At 42.6% G+C, this 20,817-nt stretch overlaps 1 protein-coding gene across 1 annotated transcript; it reads right to left on the reverse strand.

The window, feature by feature from the left end:
• Positions 1-1,840: 1,840 nt before the first annotated feature.
• On the reverse strand, positions 1,841-10,886 carry LOC119248352 (scavenger receptor cysteine-rich type 1 protein M130-like). Its single transcript, XM_037515306.2, has 3 exons — positions 10,715-10,886; positions 5,904-6,218; positions 1,841-2,027 (listed from the first exon to the last, which is right to left on the reverse strand). The coding sequence occupies exons 1-3, from the start codon at positions 10,797-10,799 to the stop codon at positions 1,999-2,001; spliced, it is 429 nt and encodes a 142-aa protein (XP_037371203.1). The 5' UTR covers positions 10,800-10,886; the 3' UTR covers positions 1,841-1,998.
• Between the last annotated feature and the right edge of the window lie 9,931 nt (positions 10,887-20,817).

Consider the following 20,817-nt stretch of genomic DNA (forward strand, 5'->3'; position numbering starts at 1 on the left):
ACCACCTATCCCTGCAACCATTTCTCATTTCTTTCATGTAGACTGAAAAACAATCTTAAGAGCTACAATTGGGTGGAAAGAAGAATAAAAAGGGCAGCAACGTTGTATAAGTGGGGTGTGGGTGGGGTGTGTGGTAGGTTATGTTGGGAGTGGGTGAAGTTTAAACTTAATGAGGGAGACCACAGAAAGATTCATGATCATAATTTGGTCATTTAGGGACCATATTTTGGATAAAATGAAATGAAAATGTAAAATAATGAAAATTATAAAGAATATTTTTCATATGCATGTCTGGCTTCTGAGTGTGGAATATTAATTATGGACATGATAAAATTCTTTCTGGTAAAGGATTCTGCATAAGTATGCAAACTGTGAAGTATGCATGACAGGATTTCAGAAGAATGAATCTAAATACATGCTACAGAAAGCAAAACAAAGCAGAATGACACACAGAAATTAAAGAATTTAAGGACAAAGGGGGGTCACTTACATGATATGACTGGTGAGATTATAGCGGGTGTCTTTCATTTCTGACCCATTTCCATACCCAGAGAGGCCCAGGGCAGGACCCCCAATCTGGGCTAGTTGGGAGTTTGTCTGTATGCTTCTCATTCTAATTAAAGCATTTTTCTCATAACAGGTTGTTAGTTTCAATATTAAGCTCATGAAATGACAAACTCAGAGTAAGAAGAAATATTCTTTATACTGTTACTTAATCTGACATATATTAGATACCTAATATGTTGAATGATAAGTTCTCAAACAAATCAAGATAGAGCCTTCTGAAGCAAATTACTATTAATTTGTATTCATTTCTAATTGATTTTAAAACTCACATGGAAGAAATGTAGGAAACTTATGAAATCAAAGATAGATGTGAAGGGATTAGATATCAAAACATAACAATAGAAAAAGTGGGAGGAGTGAATATAAAATATCTAGTCATCTCAAGATGTACACAGAAATTTAGTATTGTAAAGGGAATATTTTAAATCATTGAAGAAGCTACATTATTCAGCAAATAATGTTGAAAACTTAGAGATAGATTTAAATATAATAAAATCATATTTCCACTTGATATTAATCTCAAAAATAAACTTATAATAATTAAACATCTATATAAGAAGCGAAGCAGAAAACTGAGAGAAAAAATAATTGTATACATTCTTCTGGACAAAAAAAGTTGACTGTAAGGAAAATCAATTCTAGGGGTCTTCTTATTAACATGATCTTTTCCAACAAGCATGAATTCGAATGCTGGCCTATTTTTTAAAGTCATTCACCTCTGTGATGTGACAGAAATTCTTTCACTCATCAATGACCTGATAGGACATTTTATTTATTTATGTATTGTGGTCTTTTAAATTTTATAAAATTTAATTATTCATTTTCTTACATCATTGTTCATTTTTGGAAATTATCTGATTTCTCCCCTTGGGAGTAACCCCATAGTTTCACCGCCATTCACCTGTGCACCATCACGTAGTCCCTTGTGCTCTTTCCTCCCTTGTTTTTACCTCCCCCTCACCCCCTCCACTGCTGTAGTCTGCAGATCAATGGCCAGCTTGCAAGTTTTCTCATTTCTGCAACCCTTTGCTCAATTTCTCTATATCCCACATGTAAGCGACGCCATCAGATATTTATCTTTTTCCTTGTGAATTATTTCCCTGAGCATAATTTCTTCCATCTCCACCCATGCTGCAGTAAATGGCAAAGTGTGATAGGAACATTTTAATATGTAGACAAGACTGGTACTATTAGTAAGAAGTAGAATTTTAATATTCCAATAATAGTATTCAGTTCACCACAGATAAACACCCAATTCTTTGGTATCATTTGTGTATTTATTGGAATGTAGATGCAGTTTCTGTACAACTGAGGGTCAAAGAAGGGCCTGGCTGATGTGGAGCATCATCCTGAGCTCCTGACAATCCCCTCTGAAATGTCAGGGTGAAGACTGGGCTCTCATTGACAGCTCCTGTCCTGCTCCTTGTCTGTTTACTGGAAATCAGTCTTACTGACTTGACCTGAAAAAATGTCAGGAAAAATTTCTAAAATTTGCTGAAGTAGGTAAATGGCAGGGGTAAAAAAAAAAAAAAAAAAAAACAGTTTTACCAAGGGCCACTGAAGTTGGATTAATCCATTTAACCTAACCCCACACAATCCTAAAGAACCTACATAAGGAAAACTGAAGGTAACAAAACCCCCTTTATTTGCAATGTTGCCTTGTAGAGAACTGGGCTCAGATCTGGGTCATAAATTTGAAGAGATGCAGACACACTGTTACTTCAATCAGAAAGATCAAAGGCACCCAGACCCACACCAAACAATGGCTCTTTCATTGATAAAGATCAATGTGTTTAAAGAGATGTAAATAATATTGAAGATCTGCAGGGACTTTGTCCTTATTTTAGGCCAGAGAAGCAGAAACCAGGGACATTCTGTCACAAGAACCACAGTGTCAAGGTCACAGAATTGGCGCACACTCTGGCCTCCAGACATAGCTTCTTTGGTAACTGTTATTTTTTTTAAAGATTTATTTATTTATACAAGAACCGGGGTACAGGCCAGATGTGCGGGAGGGTGAGAGGATTCACCAGAGACAGAGTGGGGAACAGAACAGGCAGACTGACTGAAAACACACTGCTGAGGGGAGCAGCGGGCAAGACAGGAGAGGTCTGCCCCGCCATGTGGACCCTCACCAGCAGCCGGGATGGAACTGGCGCTGCAGAGGCTGCCGACAGCTTCACAGCGCTGCGCTCAACACCTGCGCCAACAGGGAGGCCCTTTGGTAACTATTTTATGCTCCTGACTGCAGCTCCATATCCCAGCTTCCTGCACAACAGCTCATGTTCCTTCAGGCACAGCATTTAGTTATGTCTGACCCTCTCTCCTTGGTGCTTCACCCCTCCTATCCTCTCACATGGGTGAGAGGATTTCAATGTAGCACATGTGCAAGGGAGACATCAACTGAGTCATAGGTGGGATCTCTGGAGCCAATCTCCAGGAATCTGTTCTTTCTGCCCAAACCTGAGTCTGGAGAGCCCCAATTTTCTACATCTCAGCTTCTTCTTGGGGCTGTTTCGGTCAGAGGATGTTTCTCTCTCACTGTTATAGCCTTTGGACTTGGTTTTCTCTAGGGAAGCAAGAGAGCAATGATAACGAAATTGGTTTTCATCACTTTTCTTTCTTCATTCCTTCCACTCAGTAAAGAGTTCCTCCTCTGTCCTCCCTGCAGCTGTGACTCATCTGCATCCAAACCAACTCTCAGGGCCCCTGACCAGCAGCCTCACCTGCCTCTGAACCTTCCAGGTTCTCATCCATCCTCCAGGCTCTGACTCCTCTATTGGAAGAAAGAAAACCCAGGGTGCCTGAGATGTGGGAAATGTCTCCACAGGATTGGTATTTGCCCATCAGGGAACCACAAAGGTTGAGGTATCTTCCTTGAAGACCAAACTAAATCTCTACCCTTGGGACAATGGGGCTTCCCCTCACCTTGGAAAGCCAAAGGTGGTCATGGAGACCTTCCTGTCAAGGGCAGCAAAGGGTAAGGAGAGAGGTTTACAGGGGATAATGAAGTGAGGCAAGACTGAGACTTTTATTGGGAAATGATGAAAATGAAGACAGAGGGGAGCTTCAGAGGAGGCATCTCCAAACAGCACAAGTTGCTAAATGAGTAGAGAGAGGCGATATTGAGATGCCCCTTCATATTATTTGATTCAAAATACAATTGTCATTTTAGAGTTGCCATTCAAGAAAATTTTCTAAGTGCTGGGAATGTGAATTATAAAAAATCAATGTTCTATGGATGGAGCTAGAAGGGATCATGCTCAGCGAAATAAGTCAGAAAGAAAAAGAAAAATACCGGATGATGTCACTTATAGCAGGAATTTAGAAAACCTAAACAAGGGACCAATTAAAAGACTAATAAATGGGCCTCCCCTGGTGGCGCAGGCGGTTGAGTGCCGCGCTGTGAAGCTGTCCGCAGCCTCTGCAGTTCCAGTTTGATCCTGGCTGGCCGGCGAGGGTCCCACATGGCGCAGCAGATCTCTCCTGTCGCGCCCGCTGCTCCCCTTAGCAGTGTATTTCGTCAGTCTGCCTGTTCTGTTCCCTGCTCTGTCTCTGGTGAATCCTCTCACCCTCCCGCACATCCGGTCTGTGCACTGGTTCTTGTATAAATAAATTAATTAATTAAAAAAAAGACTAATTAATTCAAAGTAAAAATCAAAATCAACAAGCAACTATAAACCAGAGACACACTATGGGGGAGGTGGGGGTTGTAGGTGGGTGGGGTGGGGAGAGGAAGGACTAGGGTCAAAATAAGGGGGGGGGTGCAATTGTATGGGGAATGTAACCAAAATGAAAATGCATACATTGTGCAAAAGTGAAAAATTATGTAAGAATTATATAAAATAAAAAATATTACAAAATGAAAAAAAAAATCAATGTTCTTCTCTTTGCAGGTGATAACTTCTAGTAGAGGAAAAGTAACCAATAGACAGTTCTAAGTCTTTTGTAAAGATTAGAAGACACTGGGACAGCATAGTACAAGGGGAACTGCTGCTTCAAAAGGCAATTTATTGGGCCTCCCCAGTGGCGCAGCGGTTGAGCGCTGGGTTGCGAAGCTGCCCGCGGCCTCTGCGGCGCCAGTTCGATCCCCAGCTGCTCCCCGGCCACCAGTGGAGGGTCCCACATGGCACGCAGACCTCTCCTGCTGCCCGCTGCTCCCCTCAGCAGTGTACTTCGGTCCTTCTGCCTGCTCTGCTCCCCGCTCTGGCTCTGGTGAATTCTCTGTCCCTCCCGCGCTTCTGAATGTACCCAGTGCATGTATAAACAAACAAACAAAACTAAATAAATAAATAAATAAATAAATAAATAATAAAACATGCCTCTATTAAAAAAAAGATTTATAAAAAAGAAAAAAGGCAATTTATTTACATGAATCAAGCCCACCTCAGGCAAAATGAAAGTTGTGGCCAGATATGTCCTTGTCTGGCTACTTGCTGTAAAGCACCCTGTGCCTTCAGGCATGGATGGCAGCTCCTCACATCCCTGAATGTTCAGTGCTGCTCAGGGAATCCTGCGTGTCCTCTCAGTTCTCCTGACCCTCCCCCTCCCTTCCATATTCTATAAACTGCTTCCTCATCTTTGAAAATTATGATTGTCCCCTCAGTCCCATTCTTCTCAAATCCCCCAATGCAATTAATTTTGAAACCATCAAATAAAATAAATCTATGATATTTTTCCATAAAACACAAAAATTAACATTTTATTGCCTCTAGTATTGACTCTTCAGTGCATGGCTAAGTGTGCTTCCAAAGTTAAAGTTTACACAAAATTTTGAAAGAAAAGAGTGTAATTTCCAGTAGCAATGAGTGATGATCTGTGACACCAAGTATTTCCTCTACAGCATTTTGGCTATACTGGCCAAAGAACTATGAATATTTATGCTTATGTTTAGAAAGAATACATTATATGTGCTCTGCTCTTACTAACCCAATGCTAAACCACACTCACACTATCCATATGGAAACTATTAACCACGGAAAGTGCATCCTCATTCTGTTCCTCCCACTAATAGTCTCACGCTACAAGAGGAGTTTGTGTGGGGATTTATGTATGTTTACTCTTACAAAAAGTAAATTATAAAAGAATCATGAAGATTAATCAGGATAATAGAATAAGTTAATTTGTCAGGTAAGATCAGTAAAGAAGAAAGGATTAGCAATTTCGTTAGGAGTAAAAAACACTCATCAGTCACAGAAGATTTGTGCCCTTGGAACTGTGGAGAAATGGAATGTGTCTCAGAACTCTCTGGCCCATCTATCTCTGCTGTCCCAACAGATACCAGCCTCCTAGGAAATTTCCATTCCCTCCTAGCAAGGAAAATGTACTGACCATACCTGAGCAGATGACTCCTGCATCCTCGGAATGACGGCAGTTGTGTTCCCCCCAGCCCTGAGACGGGCAATTCCACACGTGGGATTCCTTTCCTGTGCACTGCAGCTCATCCAGCCAGATGCTCCCTGATCCCTTCCCGAAGTGAGCAGAGACCATGGCATTGAGGGCGTCTCCACAGCCCAGCTGTCTGCACACCACGTGGGCATCACGCAGATCCCAGCTGTCATCACAGATGGTGCCCCAGGAGCCCTGGTGAAGGATCTCCACTCTGCCGGCGCAGGGATGGCCTCCGTCCACCAGGCGGAGCTGTGTGCTGTCTGAGGAGAGAGAGTAGGGCCAATGGGGCATCTCATTGGGAAGGAGAAGGCTTTCCTGGTCCTGGGGGACCTTCACCTAAACAGTTGGCAGCGTCCTCCGCTAAGGCTGCAGAGCCTGCTGGTGGAGACAGTGCTTGCACTCAGGCAGCACCTGGTTTCTTACAGCAGGTACCAGAGCAATAAAGGTGAAAATAGGAAAGAACAGGAGAAATGTAGCTGAAAACAACTAGTGAGCAGTCTGAGAGAGCAGGTGTGACCAGGTCCTGTCAGAGTAACCCTGATGTAGAGTCTGCTGGCATCTGAGATGTCCAGAGATGTCAGAATCCCTGCCCTGAGCAGTTAAATTAGTGCAGAGTGGCTGTAAAGGACTACTAGCTGGTGGGTTCCTTATAAATCACACCCACTTCCTGGTAATCAAATTAAAGGGAACTTTTGTGAGCTTATCAGAATACTCATAGACAGCCATGAAACCCGTTCCAGTGACAGCTTTGCTTGGTATAGTCACTCGCAGCTGGAAATTGAATGGATCATGAGACAGGCCATGATTTACCCAGAGTATTTCATTTATGGTTCTAGGCTCCAGAATGAACTTCTCTTTGAGTAGTCGGGGCCACCTCACTTGAGAGATGATGTCAGATGAAACTAACATTGGCCAGAGACACTGGGCATCAAACATCTGCTTCCTCCTCAAAACAATATAATGTCTACTTGACTTCATGTCAGGGATTTTCTTTATTTAAAATTTGGAATTATTCATTTTGTAGGGGAAAGTATCTCTAATCCCACCACACAGCAGAAACAGGTTATATTCCTGAGCTGAAAACATTCAAGCAGTTGTGACAGATTCTCTGTATTATTATTTTCTCCTTTTGATAAATGAAAAAAGTGATACACCCAGAGGTTAAATAATGTGTCAATATTGCAATTTAAGTAAATGATGAAATAGAGATAAAAGCTAGAGCTTCTGCTAAAATAAATAATGGAGGAGTTGTAGGTTTTAACTCCATTCCATGACTGAATTAAAGTAAGTGCTGGTGCTGGAGGGTGAAATAGGAGACTTGAAGGCCATGTCCCTAGAGAAGGTCATCTCACAAATATTTGCCCAGTGCATGTGTTGTGAGGGCAGGAGGCCAAAGCATGTCAAAACTCTTGGAAAGCAGAGTGGCTATTCCTTTATTCTTTTGGTGCTGAGCTACCAAAATATCTAGCCTTACATCTGAATTCTGAGTTCCCAGAATGCCCTTTCCACAGGCATAGAGATAAGCAGAGATAGACTGAGTGTCACCCAAACTTCCAGTGAGGCTTGTTCCAGCTCAGGTCTGGGTTACAGTTCGATATCTGGGTGCTCAGCAGCCCCTGCCTCACCTGCCTAGCTGAACAAAAGATGATGCTTCCAAGTGTCAGAAAATATATCTGGTGTTTCCTATTTTTTCATACACAAATTTTAACATTAAATATAAAGTTACATGGCACATAGAAAGATGGGCCCACATGACATAGTGAAAAAGAAAACAATATAAGAGAAGTTAGAAACACACACAATAAATACGTTGAAGTTAGCAGATAAGAGTTTTAACTATGATTCATGGATTCAGTGAGTAAGAGGAAAAAGACAAGAAACAGTTCAAAAGAAAAGAATTTAACATAGAAATGCAAATATATTGAAGATATCAAAATAACAGTTGCCAACTAAAAACAAAACATCAATGGGTAAGAGGTGAATGAATTAGTTTAAAACAATTTTATAGAACTCAAGACAGAATTGTGAATTAGAGGAGTCCTAGAGAGGAGGGAAGATGAAATGAGGAGAAGGGAGAGGAGGACAGACAGAGACAGAGAACAGTGAAGTTGTATTTGAAGAGATAATGGTTGAGAATTTAAAAACATGTATGAAAGCTATGACTCACATTTTCAGGAAACTCAGAGAATACCAGGGAAGATATGAAATCCCCAACACCTTGTAAAGCTGATAAAAATCAAAGCAAAAGAGGAATATTATTGTTTAATGAAAAAATAAGACCTAAAATTGGAGAGAAAGGGCATGTAAAGCACGTGAGTCAATTAAAAGTAAGTGGTAGATACTCACTCAACCATATCAGCAACTGCATTTAAAGTAAATGGATCAGATACTTCAATTAAAAGCAAATCAAGATAAAACAAAGCAATTCAAGTGAATGTTACCTGTCTATCAGAAAAAGGCAAAGAAAGTTGAGAATAAAATGATGGGAAAATATATATACTATGGAAACATTGTTAAAACACACATTGATGAATGTCCTATAGACCAGATGAAAGTTGTAGGTGACTGGGAAGACAAATTTAAAATATTCCCATGACTCTCTTCTATGAGACAAGCCTTTATTAAAGTAGTGACTTCACATTCAGAAAGGATGACAGAGAGCGGCAGGTCCTGACTGCGTGTGCCGAGCTCAGGGGAGAGTCAGTGCTCTTTGGCACCTGATACCAGGACTGCAATTAAACAAGGAGATGGGGCAACTCGTGTGAGCCTGTACTTGAGTCATATGCTCTTTTTTTTTTTTGATTTATTTATTTTTATACAGGCCAGATGCACAGGAGGGTGAGAGGATTCACTGGAGACAGAGAGGGGAACAGAACAGGCAGACTGACGAAATACACTGCTGAGGGGAGCAGCGGGCGAAACAGGAGAGGTCTGCCATGCCATGTGGGATTCTCCCTGGCTGGCCGAACTGCGTTGCAGAGGCTGCGAACAGCTTCACAGTGCGGCGCTAAACCGCCTGCGCCACCAGGGAGGCCCTTGAGTCATATGCTCTTAACAGATATTGTCTCTGAGGAGAAATCATGCTTGTCAGAGTGAAGTGTGATTTCTTCTTGGTAAATGAACTCATTGCTTTCACAGCTGGAGAGGCCAAATGGAATCAGCACCAATTTTATATTTCATTTTCAGAGTGCACTTCTACCCCTAAGAACCTCAAAGCCTGCAAGGGACACCTGTCCTCACAAAGGGTCAGTCATCAGGAATAGAAGTTTCAAGAAATATAAATGAGGATCAGACTCCTATTGAGAGGAGAATTTCCCAAAGAAGAGAGAGAGAGATTTCTGAGTGGAGGGGCTTGAAATCAGGAGGAAACAAGGGATCAGAAAGGGGTGGAGAGGAAGGAGCATCTAGAGCAGCCAGGCCCAAGGCACATACCTGAAAGACTGGCTGACCAGGATGTGCTAGATCATTGTCAAGTCAGGGCTCAACACTGTTATCTTGGACTCAGCTGTCAGGGGCCCAGAGATGAGCAGATGTCATGTAGGTTCTGGGGGACTACAGGGAGAAAACCCATCTAAGGACATTCACAAGCTCAGGGCTCTTCCTCAACAGCAGACCCTTAAGATCAGAATGGGGGGGCTGCAATTGTATGGGGAATATAAAAATAAAATTTATTATTTAAATTAAAATAAATAAAGAAATAAAAGAATGTGAAAAGACAATTAAAAAAAAAAAAAAGATGCCACAGACACGAAAGAGATCCCACTGGGACGGGGAACACTTGCCCAGAGGGACCCATCCTGGTCTCACAGGCCACATTCCTCTGCCTGCAGTGCTTATCTCAGTCCCCCAGGGACACCTACATTTACATCACCCCCCCTGGGGTGAAAGACCATGGAGTCAACATGTAGAAAGGGAAACACCACAGGCAGGGAGACAGAGTACTGCCAGCACCCAGTTTTGGGGGATGACAGTAAAGCAGAAAAACTTTTGAGCTGTGGGTTTGTGGGGAAGAAAAAAGCAAGGTACAGGCAGGTTTGGATTGCAGGTGCAGGGGTATCTGGGGGGGGGTAATTAAAGTTTCTATTGGGAGGGTTTTCTTTAAAGGTATCCATATCTGCCCTCATCACAGACATGTACACACACATCACCACTATCACTTCACCACAAATCCAGCCATCTGCCTTAGAGTGTGATTCTGTGGACCCCTTTCTAGAAAGCTGACGTGCCTGGCAGACACGCTCCTGCTCATACATTCACCCTTCATATGCTCTTCAAACTTCCCTTATACACACCTGTCTCTGTCTGTCTCTCTCTTGCTCTCTTTGTCTCATCCTTATGCTAACAGAGCAGAAACGCAAAATCCTGTTGTGGAGCAATCCTGTTGGGGAGATTCAGTACTGGGTGCAGGAAGGAATCTGAGAGATGCAGCCTCAGGATGTCACTCAGTCATAATCCATTAGAGGAAAACTGGGAAGTCATCAAATATTTTCATTATTTTGAAATGTTATTGAGGAGGACTGAACACAGATTCTGGTCAATCTGAGAACAAGCATTGAATATGGCCAACATCTCACAGCCAAACTAGAAAAGCAGAGGCCCTCAGGGAAAAAATGAACATTCACTGTCACTAAAGATCACATTTGGTCAAAACCAAGGGGTCAGAGAGAAGTTGCCTTGGCAATCCAGGGCTCACCCCCCAGAGTCTGAGAACTGATCCAGTGTCTCTGCTGATCTTAGGAAGTGAGGCTCTGCTTACCTTGGGCGCTCGCTAGGATAGCGGAGAGGAGAAAGCCAAGTCCTGTGAGAAAGAAGTGTCCATTCAAGGTAGTTCCGAGCCTCATGTTATCAGGTAACAGCCTCAGTTTCCCCAAATATACAAAGAAACCCCTCAGTCCTTATTGGGGGCTCCCTCTCATAGCAGGAGTTTATATAGTCCCACCCCCTGACTTTGCCATCTTCCAGAGCCAATAGAAACCCTGTTAAACATCGTCCCTGCATCAAACACTCCATAAACGGAAACTTTCTGAGGCTCAACCAATTAGATGCTCTATCTGAGATGTCTCCTTATACGAGAGGAGAGGTTTTCTGACACCAGGTGTCATCTGGCCCCACAGCGGACACAGAAAAGCTGAATTAGTGAAAGATGCGTGACCGACTCTCCCCCCCGGGTCTGGTTCAGTGACTGGTTCAGCTCAGCTGGGAGGGGTCAGGTGGTGCTGATGTTTCTGGGTCAGCTCCACCACCCCTGGGCCCACGTAAAGAGGACTGTTTTAATGAACCTACATCTCCTGAGTCAAGTGCCCAACAAGTTGTGGCTACAAAGAAACAAGAAGAATCTACGGTGAGAACAAAAAGTCAGATGAGTAGGAAACTGGTTTAGAATGAAAAGTTCCGGACCTCCCCTGGTGGCGCAGTGGTTGAGTGCTGGGCTGCAAAGCTGCCCACAGCCTCTGCAGCACCGACGCAACAGACCTTTCCTGCAGTACCCGCTGCTCCCCTCAGCAGTGTATTTCGCCTGTTCTGTTCCCCGCTCTGGCTCTGGTGAATTCTCTCACACTCCGTGCTTCTGACTGTACCCAGTGCTTATATAAATAAATAAATAAATCTTTAAAAAAAAAATAGAATGAAAAGTTCTTTGGGGAAAAACATTGAGATTGGCATTAAGGGAACACAATCACTATCCTTATAGGGTGGGAGGGTCCCCTTTTTCTACTTCTAGTTTGTAAAGAAAGCCTCATAATATATGGGGTTTCAGATGCAACTGGTATAAAGTCTGTCTGTCTTTCCTTCTGTCACATATTTACCCCTCAAAACTAACATGACCAGTACAGACACCTCACCAGTGCTGGGAGCCATGCTACTCATGTTGTCTGACAGAGGTCTGGGCAAGGGGCAGATTCCTGAAAAGTCAGGAATCTTGTTAGCTGACTCCTGCAGATTCTTCTTATTTGTTTATGGCTAGTTTCTACCATGGTTAATATACGCTTTTAAAAGTAAAACTGCAAATGCTGCTTGATCAATTACTGAATAACCAATTTGATGGCAAATGGCACTGCGTGATACAAATATTACATTTTTTATAAAATTAGTAATCCTCTGCCAAAAGGCAGTAATTCAACATTTGGCCTCACATTAGCAAGTGAAAAACTTCTGGGAACAAAAGGCTGTAAACATCCCTAGGCCAAGTCTTTAATATGGATATGTGGTCTTTTGAGGTGAGGGCTAAATGAAGAAGAAAATTCTTTTACTTTGAAGTTAAAGACAGCAGTTGGGTGGCAGACATGAGCCGTGCACCAAGTGTAAGAAAATTCCTGATACCAGGAGGCGCCATAGACGGCTCCTGCTAAATTCTTCCTGTTTGTTTAGGGCTGATTCTCCTGGAGGTGACAATTGGTATGGTAGCTGTTAGAGTGTGCATTCAAGAATAAGTCAGCAACAATTTTGTGACTGGTTGAGCTAATAACCATGGCAGCACAAATAATGCACTTGGAAACAGTCTATGTTACAACTACTGATATGTCAGATATTAACCGTTCTGGAAACCAAAAGCTATAACCATCTCCTGCCCTGCCTCCAATAAAATATTTGTAGTTCTTTAAACAACAATCAGCAATCTTACAGAAAAAGGAATTTTCGCTTGATCTTAAAGTTAGATGCGGTAACTAGGCTGACGAGATAAGTATAGGAATAATAGGTAGAAAAACTCTTTTGTGAAATTAGGAGAATTCCTCCCTTAATTGAGAGCTTGGGGCTAGGGAAAAGTCAATGCAGCTTCCCTCCCCCAGATAACTTCTTGTCCTTTGCTTCTCCTTGTCCTTAGTTAATTGTTTACCATGGTAAGCACAGAAATGTAAGTTTCAATCACATAAGTTTTTTACTAGTAATAGAATGATTGTTTGGTTGTTTAAGGTAAATGACTATTCTAAGAACACTTTTGTTTAGCAACTGTGCCTTCTTTAAAACAAAGAATAATAAATGTCACTGTTATAGGACAAGGAGAGGGGCAGCCCAAACCCCGCAAACCTGCCTATTCTAAATGGGTTCTGCCATCCGCCGCATCAACACAAAACATAGGAGACTTTAATGGGAAGGAACTTTAATAAAAACTAGGAAACAATACAGGTAAGGCAAAGAGTCTAGTTTCTAAATGAAGCACCCAAAGTTACCCATCCCCTCGTGGGTAAAAGTCCATCCATATGGGATTGGCCCAGAGCAAGGTCCCAAAGCCTGCCACAAGTCTAAAACATCTTCCAGTGGGGACCCACAGAAAAGGGTCACAAACAACCGGACAAGCCCGGAAGGAAAAGAGCAAAATCAACATCCAGATAAAAGCTGCATTGTCACCTCCCCACGGGTCTCACCCACATCTGTGTCACCCAGTCCACGACCAAAAGACAAGCACAGTTTCTTCACGTGTCTCTAGGCTCCATGCGCCTCCTCCAGGTCTCCTGGCTCCATCCTGCTTCCTTCCTCAGTCTCTTCTGCAGCTTCTCCTCTTCCTGCTCAGCTCCACCCTCCCTTGGGTGGGGCAAGGAACCTCCCCCTTTCCTGGGGACCACCCTGTTACATCACGACCTCTGCAGGAGGGCAAATTGACCCTTGGCTGTTCTTGAAAAAGATGTGATGATTGTTATCTTCCTGCCTTAATGCATATGCTTATGCACTCTCACGGTTGGCTTGAAATGTATAAATACAGAGCTGCTGAGACCCTCAGCAGGATGATGTCTGCACCCTGACCAAGTGTTTGCGTCTCCTCACTCCCCCTCCCCCTCATTTCCACAATTGTACCAACCCCATCCCATCTTTGAGGAACCCCTGACACCCAGGCTGCTGTGGCTGGCTCGCACTTAGCACACCAGGAATAAACTATACTTCCCTGGAACACGGTGGGTCTATACATATAACATAACTACAAAATTCACCCCCATTTCACAATGTGGCAATCTGCACCTGGCAGCCCAGTCTGTAATGGTTAGTAAAAGCATGCCCTTCTGCTCCAGGGTCCTCATTATGGACATTTCAATCCCTCTGCCTCCCCTTCCTCCTTTCATTTTCATATGAGCCTCTTATTCAACTTCCATATTCTCATCTGCCACCTTGAGGCCAAATAAGATGGTGTCATTACAGTGCTTGGAAATGGAAACCTTTGGACACAAATTGCTTGAGCTCATCCTTGCTGACAACAAAACAGCCTTTATCATTTTATCAAATTAACAATTCTTTATTAAAATACAAATGACAAGTGGACCTCCCTGGTGGGTCAAGGGGTTAAGCACAGACTGTGAAGCTGTCCACAGCCTCTGCAGCATGAGTTCGATCCTCGGCGGGCCAGGGAGCTACCCGCATGGCGCAGCAGACCTCTCCTACCTCACCTGCTGCTCGCCTCAGCAGTGTTTTTAGTCAGTCTGTCTGTTCTGTTCACTACTCTGTCTCTGGTGAGTCCTCACACCCGCACCTCTGGCCTGTACCCATTTCTTGTATGCATAAATAAATAAATCTTTTAAAAATAGATATAAATGACAAATGTCACTGTGTCTATTTAAGGTGTGTATTGATATGCTTATACATGTATCATGTATGTATATATATGGATTTATACATATATGTGTATAACATATGGAGGTGAATACTACCATGTATTACTTAACACTATATCATGTCCCATGATTATTATGTTTTTTGTGGTAGAACAACTAAGATCTAGTTTCAGAGCAACCTTGAAATTTATAGTATAGTGTTGTTGTCCATAATCTCCACACTGTGCATTAGATCTCTTGGACTTATTCATCTAGTACTTATAATTCCTTATCCTTAAAAAGCATCTCTCCAATAACCCATCCCCATCCCTGGTAATCTCTACACTTTATTTGAGTTCAGTCACTGTTAGATTCCACATACTGGTGATATCATAAACTATCTGTCTTTCTCTGTCTAACTTATTTCAATTAGCATAAACCCTCCCACCACACTGCTGCAGGAAACTAGACCCAGGTGCTTCCCCTGTGCACCCACTACATGATTCTACCAGCAGGCTCTGCAGCCTCAGAAGAGGACACTGCCAGCTGCTCAGGTGATGGGCCCCCAGCACCAGGAAAGCCTTCTTCTGGATGAGACAACCCATTGACCTGATTCTCCCTCCTCAGACAGCACACAGGTCTGCCTGGTAGACGGAGGCCATCCTGTACCAGCAGAGTAGAGATCTTCACCAGGGCTCCTGGACACTCTGTGTGATGATGGCTGGACCTGCCTGATGCCCATGTGGTGTGCAGACAGCTGGGCTATGGAGAAGCCCTCAGTGCCACAGTCACTGTTCACTTTGGAGAGGGAACAGGGTCCATCTGGCTGAATGAGGTGAGGTGCAGAGGTGCTTGTCCCTGCGGCCCTGGGAAGACCTGGAGGCAGAGTGATTATAAATAGGAAGCCTGCAAAACACTGTCTTAAAAAAATAACATCTGGGAAACATAATCTGACTATTTTAGTAATCTGACTACAAAGTCTTAATCAGGAAATATTGAAATTCGGATATTTTGCTGGCTTATGCAATGAAAATGAAACATTTGGCCTAGAAAAAAATATCCGTAGAACATAGAGTGAATGGATCCTCTATTTAGGAACCATCAGACTCTTGGGTGAAAAGCTACTCTCAGGGTAGCTCATACCTAGCTACCCATTTACTGTGTTTTTACTTGGCCACCTCCTGTACCCTTCAGAGGCCTTATGCCCCAGGCAAGTGTTATGATAATGCTGAAGATGTGGCAGTACTAGAGGATCCATCTGCATCTGGGAGGTGCAAGGGGGGGGTTCCCCTACAGGAGGAGAATGTGATGAAGGTCACTGAGACAGGTAAGTGGGGAAGTTCATCTGTGATCTTTCACCTCTGTCCTGATTAGGATTATTTTGAGCTCCCCCAAGCCTCTCATCCTGCATATTCAAAATTTGTATGACCTCACATATTGACAGTAAAACCTCCTCAATATCTTCCTTAATGCTGTCAGGTGTCTTGATATGGAGGAAACATTTGTAGTTTTGACATCATAACTATATCTGAAATATATGTTCTTAAAGATTTGTAGATGAATTGAGTATATTTCCCAAATCTAACAATGGAATTATGGCTGGTAACATTTTTGTACTCTGTTATATGTGAAAGGTGGTTGGAGATTTTTAAAAAATAAATTAATAATTAATGGGACATTTTGTGGATGTGAGATGCACTGTGAACATATTTTAGCACTAATATGTGCATGTCTATAAAAGGCTTTAAAAGTAGAGCCCTGGTGTTGCACTTAATACTCAGATTTTGTGACAGCCACAGCTGTTCTACTCCAGACATTTCAGTGGACAGAGAAGATGCTCATTCTCAGGGACGAAGTTCTTGATACCGTGAAATTGGGGAGTGTGGAGAAAGGGTGCGCCTATGATGGTGTCTGTGGACCTTTAGGAACACACATCAAGGCCACCACCAGCAAAGGTAGACTGTCAGGAGGAGCTGAGCTTCCTCTGGATCTGCTCTCCTATCTCCTTCTCCGTGCAAATTCAGACTTGGCAATAGTGAAAGGAAAAATCTCACTTTCCTTTTTGTGATTCCCCCTGTTCTTGGGTCAACTCCTTGCTGAATTGGTGAACCAGGACACAGGTCTTCATAGAGCACCTCTGGGTGGCCACAGATCTCGGATGATTCAGAGACCACATACACTGGGTGCTGAGAGGTTTTCCTGTTATATCCTTTGTTGTAACTAATATGAAAGAGTCTGAAACCCCTGAGCATTACTGAGTCTCCAGGGATGCTTTCTCATCACCATTCACTGGTGGTTCTCCTTCCTGGGGCACTGTCCTGTCCCCTTGTCACAGCTCTAACCAATCTTCTCTTCACTGTGTTAGACTCTTCTCTACATGTCACTAGAGGAGCAATTGATCCTGAGAAAGAAGATACAGTTCCCAGCTGCTCCCTGGGGAGATAGGGGAGCCTGCATATGATGATGTTGAATGATCATCCCCAGAGCATCCCACAGTGCTGTTTCCATGATGTTTTTTAACACTGAGATGAGGTTACAGATGTTCTAATTGCCTATTTTCTGATAGAGCAGTAATGGCCTGTATTTGTTTGTAGATATTGCTCATAATTAAACATTCTGTAGAAAGCATTTGATTTGTTGCCAATTTAGTAAGTTTCACCCTAATTGCTCTTACACAATTGGTCCTCAAACACACTTTTCTTCAAGGAAATAGATGAGTGAACTGATTGTTTTCTCACCTCCTCACAGGCCACTCAAGGTTTACTTTGCCCAGATTCACGAATGCTCCAAGTGTCACTTCCTTAGACAAGGGACTCTAACTTGGTCCCTGCCTCCAAAAGAACCTGATGTGTTTAGGGAAAACCGACAGACTCCATATGCTGGTCCCGAAAATGACTATAAATAAATAGTTAAGGAGGCTGAAGAAAGAAGCTGAGCTCCACATGTGGGCAGCTCCTATGACTCAGCTCAGGGCTTTGTAATTCTAATGTAGCTAGTGTCTTCCAATTTTTGATTTAAGGTAGTCCTGTGGAGCATTTGAAAAAAATAATTGTACATGTAATTGGTGCATTTTGGAAAAGTTTCCCATTATGTCATGGACATCCTTGGTAGTACATATCCTTTTTCCCAAAGTAGTTGTTTTACAAAGACCATAAAACCTTGGTGAAATCTTCTGAAGTTAGAATGCTGTAAATGTTCACTGCATGGATCTGAAGATGACTTATTATAAAATGTCATGTAGTGGATAATGAACCAGAAGTGTTTCCAACAGAAGAATTTCATTGTTTAACTTGCCTGCTTGTCTCCCTCTAGCCATCCCTCTGCTCCACACCCCAATTCTCTCTCTCTTGTTACAACTGAAGGAAATAGGTGTGGATGATTGGAAATGGAATGGGAAAAAAGAAGCTACTTCAAAAGGGTTTTAATGGTAAAGTTTGATTACCATGGGCTTAAATAAATGTATTCAGAGCAGGGAATAGAAGAGTTGTTCATGGAAAAGAATAGAAATCACGAGGATTTATGAACACCAGGATGTGCAGTTTCATGGAGAAAGGGCAGATTGGGGATGTTGGAGAATAACAAGGGAAGAGAAGGGCATTGTAGGGAGATTTTTGACATTGATGTTTCATAAGCCTGTTGGCAAAATTAGAAGAGCTGCAACCATTTCCCTCCTGCCTACTCACCCATTCACTGTGACTCTCATATCTGGGTTTTAGCAAAGGAGGGGCGGCATTTTTTGGAACATTAAGTGAAGTGCTTCCAAGTGTATATTACTGAGTAAATACTTAGTTCAGGGCCAGATTTCAGGTTTTTATACTGTTCCAGAAAGTGTGACATTCTCTGCAAATAAGGGAGGCAAGAGTGTAGGATGAGGGATATGATACATGGATATTTCAACTGAGACTTCACTTGGGGTTGGGGTGTGACTGGAGAGATTGTCCTTTCATCACTGGTCCAAGTCAAACCTCTGCAGTAATGAAGAAGACAGAATTCTCATTTATTGGGGAAACAATGTTACAGAGGATTCTCTGAAGATTTATTTGATCCAAAAGTGCTGCTACATGGTGCTAATATCAATGTCATCAAACCCAGGGTCCTCTTGTCTAGGGACCAATGGGAGTCCTCCCTCCCTCATGCCAGAGATGACAGCTCCTCCAGGAGACTGCAGAGAGAGACCTGCAAGGTGAAAATCTGATTTCAGTGGTGTCAATAAAAAGAATTTTTTGGTAGAAAGAGATGAGTACAGAAAGACTACAGAGTATCTGTGAGACCCAGAAGCTCTCTGAAAGGCTAAAGCTGCTTCTTCCACTCAGCTACTCTGTGCAAAGTCATGTCTTGCTCTTGACAGCTGCAAGGCATTGGGGCAATAATGGTGAGGACTGGAGAAGAGAATGAACACCCTCACACCCATGTGGCCTGATTTCCTTAGGAATGGGGACAGGAGGTGACTCCCCTAGATTATTCAATCTTGGTGACTGAGGAATACCACCTCAATACCAGCCCAAGCCAGACCCAGAAATCTTCAGGAGAACAATCTGGGTTCTCTGTCAGAAAACAAAAGGAACAACTCAACCACATCCCATGGCCTCCTGCTCCCCAGGCCCCACGTGCTCACACATAAGCAGAGGCCTACTCCTAGGAAGGTGATTTTTCATCTACAACTGCAAGATTGCACAAAATTACTTCTTGTTTCATTCTACAGCTGAGATTTTATGATTCCAATTTGGGCCTTTGGAACACCTGCATTAATAACAGTCAAACCCAAATTTAAACTTCTGGATATATGGTTCCCCAAACAAATTTTTCTAGCTTTCAAATTTAATTTACACTGCTATTGAACCTTTCCAGATTACTTTCCACAATCTGAAAAAGCCCCCAAATTTATTGTCAGAACATATTCTCAATTTGGAGAGTAAAAAATGAGAATAAATCCTCTGCCACTCATACAGGAATGCATGAAGATGATGGAGGGAGTGGACATGAGAACACAGGATCTGTCTCCTGTCAGAAGAGATGAAATAGACAACATGCCATAGACACCTATCCAGGTCTAGAGGGCCTCAGATATTGATAGTAAAGATAAACTGCCTATTGACAAGTCCAAATTTATCCTCCATTTGACAAGCAATAGAGGCTACTGGAGACAGAGCTGACACTCACCTGGCTGGGAATTCACAGCACAACCTTCCTCCTCTGGGAAAAAATGATTCCCACTCATACCTAGGGAAGTAGGAATTTCAGGAACAGGAAACTCTTCAACATCATCATAACCATCTCCCGTGGCTCTGACAGGCTCTGGAAATGGACAAGGACTGAGGCTGGACTGGGGGGTGCTCGGGCCCTTCTACTGCAGAGATTCCAACAGCTGATGCGTATACTCTGGCCCGAGATCAAAATATATTTCATCTCAGTATTTTCAGAAAATATTTGATTCTTCTACATAGATAGTATACTTTCCTAACATGGCTTCTCATACGATACAGCTTCAGCAAAAGCTGTTGTAATAACAAACCAGGTATTATATTCAAGCACATGCAACAGAGCTGTAAATATAAACAGGCAAAACAATGGAGTTGAAAATAGGAAAGAACAGGACAAATGGAGCTGAAAACAACTAGTGAGCAGTCGGAGAGAGCAGGTGTTACCAGGTCCAGTCAGAGTAACCCTGATGTAGAGTCTACACGGCATCAGATAAGATGTCCCTAGAAGTCAGAATCTCTGCCCTGAGTAGTTAAATGAGTGCAGAATGGCTGTAGAGGGCTTGTAGCTAGTGGTTTCCTTATAAATCACACACATTTCCATGATATTTAATTAAAGAGAACTGTTGTGAGCTTATCAGAATCCTCATAGGCAGCCAGGAAACCTGTTTCAGTCACAGCTGTCTTGGGATAGTCACTCACAGCTGAAAAGTGAATGGATCATGAGACAGGCCATGATTTACCCAGAATATTTCATTTACGGTTCTAGACTCAGAACGAACTTCTCTTTGAGTAGATGGGGCCACCTTCCATACGAGATGGTATCAGATGAAACTAACATTGGCCAGAGACACTGGGCATCAAACATCCGCTTCTTCCCCAAACAATATAATCTCTACTTGAACTTCATTTCAGAAATTTCCTTTATCCAAAATTTTAGTTATTTTGTTGTTTCTGGTAAAATATAATGTATCTAATTTCACCACGGAGTAGAATCAGGTTGTATTCCTGAGCTGAAAACACTCATGCAGTTTTGACAGAATCTCTGTATTATTATTTTCTCCTTTTCATAAATAAAAAACGAGACGCACCCAAAGGTTAAATAATGTGTGTATTGCAATTTAAGTAAATGATGAAATAGAGAA

Source organism: Talpa occidentalis, unplaced genomic scaffold, assembly GCF_014898055.3.
Source record: "Talpa occidentalis isolate TD23 unplaced genomic scaffold, MPIMG_talOcc4v2.1 talOcc4.16, whole genome shotgun sequence".
NCBI classification, from domain to species: domain Eukaryota; kingdom Metazoa; phylum Chordata; class Mammalia; order Eulipotyphla; family Talpidae; genus Talpa; species Talpa occidentalis.